Source organism: Rousettus aegyptiacus, unplaced genomic scaffold (genome assembly GCF_014176215.1).
Source record: "Rousettus aegyptiacus isolate mRouAeg1 unplaced genomic scaffold, mRouAeg1.p scaffold_m13_p_13, whole genome shotgun sequence".
Classification (NCBI taxonomy): domain Eukaryota; kingdom Metazoa; phylum Chordata; class Mammalia; order Chiroptera; family Pteropodidae; genus Rousettus; species Rousettus aegyptiacus.
The window spans coordinates 19,307,647-19,320,984 of NW_023416288.1; the positions used below are offsets into that span (position 1 = coordinate 19,307,647).

The window sequence follows — 13,338 nt, forward strand, 5'->3', positions numbered from 1 at the left end:
AACCAGAAAGTATAGTAAGGAAATATATAAAGAGATTATCAAGGTCAATGCCCGAGCTACAAGCTCACAATGATCTCTACCTCTTTCCATATGTCATTGTAGCTAAGATCAAATTCTCCTACTATTTCTACCCAAGTTTGAGATTTAGGAGAAACCTGTACATGGATATTTTTGATGAATATTCAGCCTGCTTGACTTTGAAAATTAGTATCCTTTGGGGTGCACACATTAACTTTGTCGAAAAGATATATTTGTGGGACTTGAATGAAGTCTTGAAGTTTTTATGGAAATATGAAGGTTCTGAGCCAATGGAGTGCAGGAACTCCCTACCTTCCAAGCAGCTTAATCCAAGGAAATTTACTGCTAAGTCTTGTGTGAATGTACACGTTTACATGTGTGTGCAGATGTCTGAAGGTAAAAAATGTGTGTTTACATGCGTGCACATAGACACATAGTACAGTACTTCCATGACAAGAAATCAAATAAAAGAGAAAGTCCTTGATGAAAGCTTTAGCAGAGGTTTGTTTAGGATTTAATGCCCCAGATTTATGGCATTTTTTTATTCAAATACAATATTCTGACAAGATGTTAGAATTTAGTTATGGAAAATTCATTCTACTAATTTTATTCTAATTTCCCTCTTTCTTCTTTCCTTCCAACCTCCCTTCCCCCTCCTTTTTTTATTTGCAAAATTTTACAAATAAGGGCATTATGAAGGTGGGAAAAAGGATGTTGTCTGAAGATAAAGTAAGATTAAATTAGCAAAGAAAGTATTAAGATAGCAAAGATAAAACATGTCACCACTTAATTTCTGTCCCATTTTTATTATTTTTCATATTATTTAATCCAGAAGTTGCTTGGAAACCTAATTTATCTAGGTAATTATTTTGGTACTCCATTGTTTTGGTTATGTAAATAAAGTCCTTAAGTGACACTTTAAAAAAAAGTACCAAAAAGTATTGAGAATGTGCACTGTAAAAATGATTACTGAATATATTCATGTGGATAAACACACACTATACTATGTAGTATTGGAGTATACACGAGGAAGCAAAGGAAGATTAGAAATTTATGGACCACCAGAAAGTACTTAAATTTTGTTTAAAAATTAGGATTTTAAGTTGCTTTCAACGCTTTTTAAAGGCTATACCCAATATGTAAATTAGGCTTGAATGTAAAGTGAGGAAAACCTTTACCTTAAATCCTTCTTAGTACTTCGTCATTAATTTGAGAAAAAAAATTTAAAAGACTATGTCTACTATTATAATAAAATATTTATTATAAAAATTATCACATTTCTCTGTACAAAGCCTGGAGGCAAAAACACAATTTATACATTAATAATTTAAGTGGGTCTGAATGTTTAGTATCCATTCACTAGAATCTTAAAACTCCTCCATAAATTTCACAAAAACCAACGTAGACTATTTCTATTTTACAGAACTCCATTTACACAGTTGATGCTATTGAGGTACCAACATTTCTTTTCCTCTAGTGTTTTAAAGATATTTCACAGTGTTGGGTTAATTAATCGACTGCTTTAAATCTTTGGTAAATACAATTATTTACACACACAAAAAATTTAAATTTTAATAAAAACTGAAAAGTCAAATAACCTATTGCAAATCATTTTATATAATCAATAAATGCATAAGCCAGAATCCCACCATGAAGAAGTCACTATCTAGGACTTCTGATGATAAAATCTGACAATGAAATTCACAAATAGCTTGAGACTTCTATGGCCACTCCCAGAAGCACCAAAACACTAGGCCATGAAAAAATTATAAACAAAAATGTTAAGTTCAACACATAAACAGTACTGATTATTTTCCAATGCAGAAAAGCCTTTTTTTTCTACATCCCAGTTTCAATGTCAATTTGACACAGATGAGTTTATTATTTCACTAAAGGCTAATATCTCATAGGAGTGAGAGAGCCATTTGATTAAGTCATACTGTTTTGAAAGACACCAATTCATCTTCTTGCTAATAATATATCCATGAAAATGTGGATCATTTCTTGAAATAACTTGTGGGGAATAAAGCAAGATACCCGCCTTCTGCTTCCCTGCTTTTCACTCTCCCTCCTTCCGTCTTTCCTTCCTCCCAGCTAGCCTTCCTTCCTTTCTTGTTTTTTTTTCCTTATTCCTTCTCTAAGAGTAATGTACTCAACGACCCTGTCAACCTGCATATTATACCTGAACTCCCTAATGTTCCATGTGCATTAGTTTTCATTCATTAGCGCTTAATCTCAATGATTCACAAATGAAAACATCCTGGCATGAAATCCTCTTACTCCTAGGCTACTTGTTAAAAATACTCCAAGAAGTATTTAAATTCTAGTGTTCTTGAACAATTTGTTAAATAGAATTTTTTTACAGACACGTTAATGCTGGAGTGTAGAGAGTATAATTTAGCATATCAAACTTACATCTTTTTAAGCCTAGAAAATGGATGCCTTTGTATTACCGCCACTGCAGGGTAGAGAACAGCTCTTTCTACTGAGTTAGGTTCTGAATGTATAATTTCTTGCTCAAACATTAGCTTTTCCAATTTACTGTTTCATTTATTAACAAAACAAGGTAAAAGATATTTTTGCTATCACTTTGGCAATCCCTCTAACCACCAACATCCTGAATTCAGTGCATATTTTAAAATTCATCAGAGACTAGGCACCTGGCAATAAGTGTTCACTTATTATGTGAAGTGTGAACAGGGAATGCAGCATAATCAAGGCCCCGCATCTATCAGAAAAGGCTTTCTTCTGAGTTTTTACATAGGCTCAGTGCGTTGACTGCAACTTTGAATAAAACGTTTGAACTCATTTTCTCTTTCAAAGTAAATGCTATTTTAGTCACCAGTTTTTCCTCTCGAGAGCATATAAATTTACACGAAATGTACATTTACATTCATGTCTAATCATACAGTATAAACTAAGCCTTACTCCTTTGAAAATGCTGTTATAATTGACAGTTGATAATCAATAAATACTAATATAACGTCAACCGGAGGTCTAAAATATCAGTCTATTGCAACCGCTAGCCTATATCTTCACTTCACTCCCTTTCCCATTCTTGTTGATAAAGAGAAAAGAAGATATTGAAGCTTCTGTCTTCCTTAGGATTTGATATAAACCCAAGCATTATTCTAAGCTAAAAGAATAAAGAGCTGGCTAGCTGTTAACTCCTATTTTCCCGCACTGTGCTTTCCTGGGTCACAGAACTGAGTTTTGTTCCTCTTCCTTCAGTATCCTGTCAAGGAGTTTTTGTTGCTGTTGTTTGTTTTCGAGGGAACGAGAGTTCACATGCAAACATTCAGGAAGCAGCACTGCTGTAGACCCACTTTGATCCCTTAAAGTGTCCTGAGTGTCTCTCTTCACACAGCCACTTTTCCATTCGCCAGGTTCTTTGGTTCCTTACTTGGGACGCACCAGTCGTCGGCCTCATTGCTCATCTGATAATGTTTGAAAGCTGATTTATTAAAGACTGGGAGTTTTTCTACAGACTCAGAAGACAACGCCTGAAAGGAGAAGGAGGAAAAAAGTCAAACCAAAGAAATTATTTACGATATAATTGATACTTGAAGAGATTATTCAATATATTATATTATTCAATATAAATTTAGAGCTAAGTAGTCAAACATTCAAATACATTCTTTTAATTGATTTAGTAATAAGAGCACATTAAAGCCCACAGTATGTTAGGCACTGTAAAAAAGAAAAATAAAAAATAAATATTATCTCTATCCTATAGCAGATGAAATAGTATTTCTACAATTATAAGTTAGGGAATAGAATTTGTGTTCAATATTTACACATGTCCCTTGTTTGGATATTACTGATATGATAGAGTTGAATATGAAAGTTATTCTTTCCAAGTAAAACCCTTGTATCTGTGATAAAGTAAGATTCCTAATCTGATACTACCAATCTATTAAAATCTGATACTATAAATACCAAATCTATTAATCTTTCCCAGTTGTTTGAAGACTTTGGTTCATTTAAGAAATAAATGCATTAATTACTTCAGATGGCCAAAGATCATTTGACAAATCATTCCTTGGCAAAGAATGGGAACCGAGAAGCTTAACATTTTAGTTGCTGATATCTGTAAATATATTGTCAGTTGAAATAGTTGGCAAATGATAAACAGACTTTATCAGAAATAGAAAAAGCTTTAAAGTTTAAACAGGAAATGCTAAGCATCCCAGTGACAACTTGTGAGCAGTCAGCTTTCCTTTCCCTGAATTTTTAACAGGGTCAGCTTAAAGTCTTTAGTATCTTGATAGCAGTTGTTTTTGAGGCTAGAGTATTGTTAGCACATATTTCCCACAAATTTAAGTAAAACAAAAGAAAGGCTATTCTCGCAGACCTCAAAGGAGTTTAAAAAAAATTCACATCAGCATCTGAAACTAAAGTGCATATTGGGCAACAATTTTGTGACAATTCAGTGACACAGGTAGCCTGGCTCCACTTCCTTTTCGGTAGGTTACACATTAAATAGTATATATACACACACCAAAGAGAAAACAGAATGACTTGCATTTAACTCAGTTTGGGGTATTCATTATAGGCCATAGAACTCGGGGCTTGTAAAAGAAGCAATTTTTTCAGATATATGATTTTTTCTATTGAATTCAAAGGATACCTTTAAGTAAATGATCGCATCTGTTCCATATCCTGATAAAGAGTAGAGATTCAGATCTCCCTGAAAGTACTTGGCATAGAGACGAGAAATCGGCAAGCCATAACCAAAACCAGCCTAGAAGGGAAAGATCGGTTATTGGTAAAGAGGCAACCAAGACCACTGGAATACAAAATGTAGGAGGGAGTTATTATCCTGCCTGATACTGATGTCCTGGAACCTAGGCAAGCGTCTTCTGCTTCCAATTAGAGAGCCTTTGAATTGTTTCACCATTTTTAGTCTGCTTTATCATTCTTTCTCATATCCCCCATGTTGCCCAATTTAACTAAATTGAATAACTTGCCTAAATATTTCCTTGTAATCGTTAATTTGACCTTTAGAACGAGGTGGCTGGGGTGAACTTAGCCCTACAATGCTTCTTACCAAAGGAGCGTTCCGGGAATTATCCATCACAGGCGTCGGTGCAGTGGAATATGTATAACTAAAGAGGCGGTCGATGATCCTCAGGGGGACTCCACCTCCTCTGTCGGAAATCTAAACAAACAAACAAGTCATCAGAGCTACACATTATAAACAATGTACATTTGTCTACAGAAAAAAATGTCAAAATGTGACTTTGAACTATTGTTCAAAGCAGAGAGCTTTATTATTATTGACCCTCTAATTATCTCAAGAGAGGCGCAAAAGAAAAATAGAGAATGGTTACCTTAATTGTAAGATCTTCTTTCCCCAAGACAACAATCACCTCAATTGGTGTAAGGGAAGGCTGGTTTTCTTGATGTTCAACTGTTGCCCTCATTGCATTCTAAAGGAAACAAAACCATAAGGAATTCAATGTCAAAAGAATGAAGGACAATAAATAACTAGTTTTTATGTTTAAAATAAAAGCAGCACAGAGGGCAATTCAAAATACTTACATATTTTTTTAATTTAGTAGTTAAAACAGCTCTGTAAATAGTTATTTATGAATGTGTCATACAGGATGTATAATGAAAAATATTCATTTACCATGTAATGTAGCTCATGGGAATAATGTCTAATGGAAAAACAATTCTGCTAGTTGTTAAGTTCTTATTTGTAAGCTTAATTTAAATGCAGAAATTGGTTTTTATAGTCCATTTCCTGACACTCTCTTTTCTGTCTTTCCATTACATTTTACATCCAAACACCAAAGACTATCACATAACAAATGAACAGTGAATCATTGAACCAATTTATTGGCTTTTATAAAATTTGCTGGGAAAAAAAGTTCTTACTATTTAAAAGGATACTAAATAATTTTAAATTAAATTTCAATTTGCATGTGATTATCACCTTAACTTTTACCAGCGATGGCAAAATAGCTCTGTAAGTTGAACCACTCAATTTAAAAATAAATCAAATTAATAAAAAAGTATTTTTTGTCCTTTAAAAGAGAAGAAACCCAAACAAGTTTTCAAATAACTGGGCGAATCTCATACAAATACAGTTTTAGTTATTTTACCCATTTTCTTCTCTAACCTTCTTCTAGTAGGTTATCTGCTTTCTGGTTTTTATTAAATATTAAGTTCTAATATTAAGTGAAATAAAATAGATCAGATGTTTGTAGTATAATCACTACCTCATTACACTAACATTAGAGTGAGTTAGGAAACAGTATGTTTGGAGAAGAGTTACATCAGAATTAGAAGCAGATTTCACTTTTTTTAGACTTCTTCCTCCCCAGTCCAAAGGATTCCTGGGATCATCACAAAGCTTCAGGCATTTCTCTATCTTTTGGTGAAAGTGAAGAATTATAGTCTGGTCTTAGAACTCAGGATAGGATTTGATTTTAACACCTGGCTACCTCAGACTGCTAACATCTGCATCTTCTGATAGCTTGTTAGAACTGAAAATTCTCAGACCTAGAAAATCAAAATCTCCTTGGGAGAGCCTAAGAATCTGTGTTTGAACAAGCCCTCCAGGTGATTCTAAAGCACACATGAAAGTTTAAAAAACACTACCCCGAAGTCTTGCCATGGAATGTGGACTGGACTAGCAGCATCACCTATAAGCTATTAGAAATTCGAATCTCGGGTCTCACTCCAGACCCACTGAATCAGAATTTGCCTTTTAACAAAACACCCAGGTGATTCATAAGCACATTAAAGTAGATCGTTGAAGGAACAGACTGTCCTCTGAGTATATTCTAGACTCAGGTTGGGGCTCTGCCACCTACAGTAATTCTGGACCTGAATCTCTGGATTTGGAATTCGACCAGCCTGTGGGGGTGGAAGGAACAAACTCTCAATTCCTGAAGCATTCACTCATGACGTTCCCTAACAAATGAATGAATGAATAGTGCTTTGTTGGGCATCTGATAAAATAATGGGAATAGGGAGCATTGAGACATCGTGAATCATACTGTGTACTCTCAAATACATATTGATGCTACAAGGGACTCTATGTACCCTTTCAAACATAAATTCTACTCTCCTGTTAGGAGCACAGAAGCATGCTTGGGAGAAAATAGTGAGGCTCCTGTTTAGCCAGAAATGATAAAGGAAATAGAAATGTAACCAGTAGATTAAAAACAGAAAAACTGCAGTTATTGTGAAGTGTCATACCTTGAATAGTTCGAAGAGCATATGATGAAGGTGAGAAGGAACATACACGATGTGGATCGGTTGCCCTGGAAATTTTCCTAGAAAAAAAATTCAACTCATTAGAATTGGTAAACAAATATTTAATTAAAACAAACTTCCATATCTATTGCATTAATATTTTGGACTTAAACAGGAATACTCCTCATCCTACTCACCCCAAAATCCTATCCTAGAACCTTCCCTCTTAAACAGCAAACACAACTGGTTTATTTTCAAAATGCTACTACAGTTGCTGACTCGTGCACTATGATTAATTTTTGCATTTCTCTACAAATCCGTGAGTCAGATGAAGTGTGCAATGGGGGTGCCATAAATTAGATTACATGGATTATTTGTTTCTGTTTCCAAAACTTTTGTACTGGACGATCTCAAAGTTATAATTGTATGCATCATAAGAAAGAAGAAAAATGTGTCTACAGCATAACATCAAAATTAATGCTAGCTATAATTTTCATCCTGAAACTGAAGTAACACATGGAAATTACACAATAATACATGGGAAAACAACACATCTGATTATTCCTGTCTTTATCACCCAAACATTAAATCTAACAGGCTAAATATACTTAAATTTCACCATGAGGCTAAAGAAAACAGAGAAATAAAAACCCCATAGTACCGTTTGAAAAGAAAAATAAAAGTATTATTCTTTGGTGCCCCAGGCCTTGGCAAAGTTTGAATCAGAAAATACAAAGTTTGGCTTGATCCCCTCTTTATTTCATCAAATGGTTCAAACAGTTTATCTACAAGTATTAAGCGACAATGCTGTTAATGCTTAGAGATCTTTTTCAATCTTTATTTGTACTCTTATTTTCAGTTTAGCAATCAGCTACACTTGCACATCTCTAATCCATGAGTTAGGCTACTCTTAATTTGAACTTGATTTTAACTCTTACCACCAACAAACATTGTTCGTGTATAATGATTACTTGGAAAAGATGTTTACTTTGAAATGAAAGGAGAATGTTATTTCAATTACAGTATACTGTCTTGTTTTAAGAAGCAACTATGGGATAAGATAAAAATAGTGCCTTGCATTTGTCATGCAATCACTTCAAGCAATATGGGAAGACCATCTTTTCAGGTCAAGGCTGTTAAGAGTATGTTCTGCTTCAGAAATGGTATATACTTATAGTGGATTTTAAAGAAAGTTTTGGTAAGAACATTCAACATGAGATCTACCTTCTTATATATTTAAGTGTACACTACAGTATTGTTAACCATAGGCACAATGCTGTACCGCAGAGCTCTAGAAGTTACTAATTTTGTGTAAGTGAAATTTTATACCCATTAAATAGGGACTCCTTGTTTCCCCTCTCCCCGGACTCTGGCAACCACCATTCTACTCTCTGCTTCTATGAGTCTGACTATTTTAGCTGCTTTATATAAGTGGAATCATGCAGTATTTGTCTTTCTGCAACTGGCTTATTTCTTATAGTGCAATTTAAAGTATTTTTGTTTCCAGATCTTGTGGATAACCTCTTTAGGATGGTATCTCCACTACTAAGAGGTTCCTCCTACTTCTGCCCCGCCTCCAATTCTGCTTACCCCCATATTCTGTAGTAAGCAATTTTTCTTTGATCTAAGATAGTGTAACTTAGTTACTTACTCTAAATTCCGAATTATTTGTTCAAACTGTTCCTTATGAATTGTCAACTGAATATGCTCAATTGGAACTTTCCAGTTGAGATAAAGAGAACTTGGCTTCAAAAAAAAAAGTACAAATTCTGGGCAAGTTTAGAAGGGAAAAATGAAACACAAAAGTTGCATTGTATTTACAAGAAGTAATTATACCAGGAGAACACTAAATTTTTCATAGATTAAAATATATTTTATTTATAGCTTACCATTCACTTGTGTGAGCTTTAATTCTGGAGATGTTAAATAATACTGATCACAAAGCATCCTCGAACACTCAAAGGCATCTGGAATACAAGTTTTTTCATAATAATGAAATAAAGTTGTGCCAAGTGATCTTCAGCGTGTACATTACTCTTTATCTAAAATGTGCATTAGAGTATAAGTTTATGTACATAAAAATATCTTTTTAATATTTTATTGAAGAAAAACGTATGACACTGTTTAAGTTATACCTATACCAACAATATGCATGCATACTTCAGAGATCAAATACAACATAGAAATATGGCACATTAGCTATAGGTTTGGATTTTTTGTAACATTATAAATGTACTCATGACCCTTTCCCTTCATGATATTATTTAAAAAATATAAAGGGAACACTTTGGATGTAAATTTATTCACAGAGTCACCTTGACTATATGTCAATCACGTAGTGTATATTCTCAATAAAGGAAACGTAAAAATCTAGAAATTACCTTGGACCACTGCTACTACATCACATTGTGGATCAATGCTTCCGATGTGGCTTGGGTTTCCTGTCTGTGAGTCGCTAAATATGAGAACTGTTGAAAAATACAAAAAATATTGGTATAAAAATTAGAATAATAATGATTAGAACTACCATTGATGAAGAATGTGACCTAACAAATAGTGAAATATCTAGTAAGAGTATTCTACACCCATCTCTATATGTTATGACCATGATGAACTAACTTACTGTGCTGGTTCATTAGCATCCGTGTAGAAATACGGTTCATGTAAAATCGATCCAAGAAATACTGAAGATTTTGATTGGTGATTGGGTCAACTGTACAGCCATCTTTAAATTCTATGATTCCTTGTGCCATTGTAGGAACAACATTATGGTGTCTATTTCTAACTTTGATGAGAGTATCTACAAAACTAAGCCAAAATACATTTACAGTTAGTGAAAGTTCAAATAAATTTCATTCACTTATATTCCTTAGATTATAAGTGTATCATAAGTGTATGTATCCCTTAACATAGAATTATGTCTGGAAAAAATAGGATTTAGATACTTATTCTAATGCATAGAACTTACTCTGATAACACTTTTTGGTCTTCTGGGCTTCTCTCGTGGAATTCCACCAAATCCATCAGGCTCTGGATATACCTATAAAGCAACGGGTGTGCTTTAAGTTTTAAAATTGAACAGTCAGATACAAGTAACTAAAAATAGAATGTCTTTTTCAAACGATTTGAAAAGACAAAATACGTGTTATGTTTAAAATTAAAACTCCAAAACATTTGGAAAACAGTATGTCCTAAAAAAAGAAAAGCTACAACTTTACTCTTTAACTTTCTAACTTAAAATTAATTTTTCTATAACTATTTTAGATCTGTATTTGGTTTTCTGTTTTGTTTGTTAAACGTTCTTATTTTTTATAGCAAAAGTTGTTTAAAACAACTTTTTAAGAATGGCTTTTATTTTTTCCTGCTTCATTCATATATAAGTCTCAAAAGCAGCAGTAAATACTATGGGTTGAATATACTTAACACATATATTTCTTGAATCAACGAACAAAAAGCTGTACAGTCAATGGATTAGGGTGAAGCTCTGGTGCATATCCACTTCAGTGCATATCCTGGCTCTGTTCTCTGAAAATCTGCTCCTTTGGTTTATCTACTTTCTAGAAGCTTTAGTATCCTATTTATAAAATGAGATGATAATAAGTGACACTAAATGCTGACTGTGTGCCAAGCACTTTTCTAAGTGCTCTTTAATGGATTACATCATATAATTACACTCAAATATTCTGTTGAGGCATATATTTCATTCTCTTCAGTATCAGATGGGGGACTTGAGGAACAGAGAATTTAAGATACTGATACTTACCAAGGATTCCACAACTAAGAAGAGACAAAAGCAAGATTTGAACCCAGCACCTCCTCAGTTAATTGATCTGTGTATAACAAAGATTAGGCTCTCTCTAAATAGTAGTCATTCATATCTACTTCTAAGATAGGATTCTTTATGCAATATCAAACTTTTATTATTAAAAATATATGACTAAAATTGTAACTATTATTTTTCATATTTCTTCTAGAAGTAAAAATATTAAAGTATATACTTTTTCAAGGTAAAAATGTCCATTTCCAGCTTAACAACTGCCCTGAAAATAACTTACCATAAATTAATAAAGTTCTTTACACCTTTAAAAAGTATTTTCTATTCATACCACCTGTTCTCTAATTTTGATGGTAATATATTAGAATTCGTATTTATATAACTGTCTTAAAATCAGAGACCATTTCAGAATGCTTTACTACTTACCAGCTTTTAACTAACTGTACTGAAGCAGTATTTATTAATTGATCAGGGAGAATATCAATTTCCTTCAGAATATTGGCGAGCCTCACAGGCAATTCTTGTCGCAAAAATGCAAAAGAAGTTCTTTCACATGCATTTTCTGAACCTATAATAAATAGAATTTATTTAGTTTTTGGAAACAAGTATGTCTAAATGGTCTATTTCAATAGCATTAACTATCTGATGATATTGAATACACACATTATTATAACATTACTTCCACCCTCAGTTGGATTACTGTCTGTAGATAATTCAAGAGAATCTTCTTCATTGCCTTTTTTTAAGTGATCAGTATGAGAATTCTTGTTTTTTCTTTTTAAAAGGGATTCATTTCCAAGAAGTCAGAATGTCCCACAGCTCTTAGTAGTCATAAAAGAGTGCAGGGTTCAGTCAACATCACAATGTCAATGAGACATCTTTCACAGAGTTCTAGATATGAAATTGGAGTAGAAGATAACCAGCGTGGGTGTTAGTCGTGATGTTTCCCGACTAGTGATAAATAATATCACATTTAAATCCTTGAAATTTTCCTTCTAAAGTTACTGCAGAAAGCTCGTAAATATTTTCAGCAGTAATGCAAATATATGGAAAACTATAATGGTGAAGAAATTTGTTAGAAATGCAGATGTATCCTGTAGAGGGTGGTTAAAGGATAAAATCTCAATTAATTTGAGACTACTTTTATATTAGAAATCTTCAAGAAGTACTATGCCACGAGGGGATAAAGTTTCTTGTTTCTTGTTAAATGCTGACTGAAAACAAAAACGTATTTTGATGGAAGCTTTGGTCAGAAAGAAGAGGAAAGATGAGCTCAAATCGTCCAGTATCAGCGGAGCTGCAAGTGACTTCGACCTGTAAGCACAGACTGTCAGAAAGAAGGTAGATCTAGGAAAAGGCAAAGTGTGCTGGCATCGAGGCTCCAGGGTTTAGCAGGAAAGCAGACTCTGGTTAGTTTTAAGCACTGAACCTAGCTAGCCCTCCCTGCACCGGGAATGAAAATTAAGGCAGTGCCCCTGCCCCAGTCTCAGCGCTCCCGCCCGGGCCCTACGTCCCGGCTCACCGAAGTCCAGCAGCTGCTTCATGGACAGAGGAGACGGGCTGTAGCGCGAGAAATGCTCGACCTCGCGGGGAATCAGCGAGCTCGCGCTGCGCATCACGAAGCGGGCCACCTTCATCTTGATGTCCACCGGCCAAGCAGCAGCTGGGGCTGGCTTGAGCACTAACGCTGCGAGGAGCAGAACCTGGAATCGAGGAAGAGCGGGGCGCGCGGGGACGAGGAGGGCAGGTGTGCTGTAGAGCTCGTACACCCGGGTCTAGGCTGAAGTTCAGGGGTGCTTCGAAGTAGAGGAGTCCGGCAGTGAGTTAGAAGAGCTGTGAGTGGCTTGAGACTCAAGTGCTCATCATGCCACCACCGGCTGCCTCCTGCGGTTTTATGTGTTTCCCGGCAAGCTCCCCCCATCTCCACCAGGGAGGAGTCACTGGGACTTGGAGACGCGTCCTGAGCCTGGGACTGCGCCAGTTGGCTCAGATGCAGAACTTTGGGCCCCGCCCCCCGGCGGCGGACCCTGCCCAGTGGCCTGGCGCAAGTGCCCGAGGTCGTGACAGGTAAAGAGGATAGGAGGAGGTCAATGCGGACATCTGGAGGTAGGTGGGCTCCAGATCAGTCACTTGAGACAGCGCCCGGGATCGCGTGGGTTGGAGGCCAACCCAAATTCTTCCGTTTTTACAAGTGTGAGGCTGTCTCAATGTCATGCATTCGGGCCAGGAACTATTTCCAAGAATCTGCTTTCCGGGAGCTCATTGGTCCTCCCTCAGAGCGGGGCTTTTACAGTAGCCAATCAGCTGTGTTCAAAAGTATGAGCTTCTCTGCCATT

The 13,338-nt window shown here is 35.4% G+C and overlaps 1 protein-coding gene across 1 annotated transcript; it reads right to left on the bottom strand.

Annotated features, from left to right (window-relative positions):
• Positions 1-828: 828 nt before the first annotated feature.
• Positions 829-12,911, bottom strand: PDK4 (pyruvate dehydrogenase kinase 4). Its single transcript, XM_016131464.2, has 11 exons — positions 12,525-12,911; positions 11,429-11,570; positions 10,196-10,267; positions 9,851-10,035; positions 9,609-9,695; positions 9,117-9,194; positions 7,231-7,307; positions 5,352-5,450; positions 5,069-5,179; positions 4,649-4,762; positions 829-3,521 (listed from the first exon to the last, which is right to left on the bottom strand). The coding sequence occupies exons 1-11, from the start codon at positions 12,637-12,639 to the stop codon at positions 3,378-3,380; spliced, it is 1,224 nt and encodes a 407-aa protein (XP_015986950.2). The 5' UTR covers positions 12,640-12,911; the 3' UTR covers positions 829-3,377.
• Between the last annotated feature and the right edge of the window lie 427 nt (positions 12,912-13,338).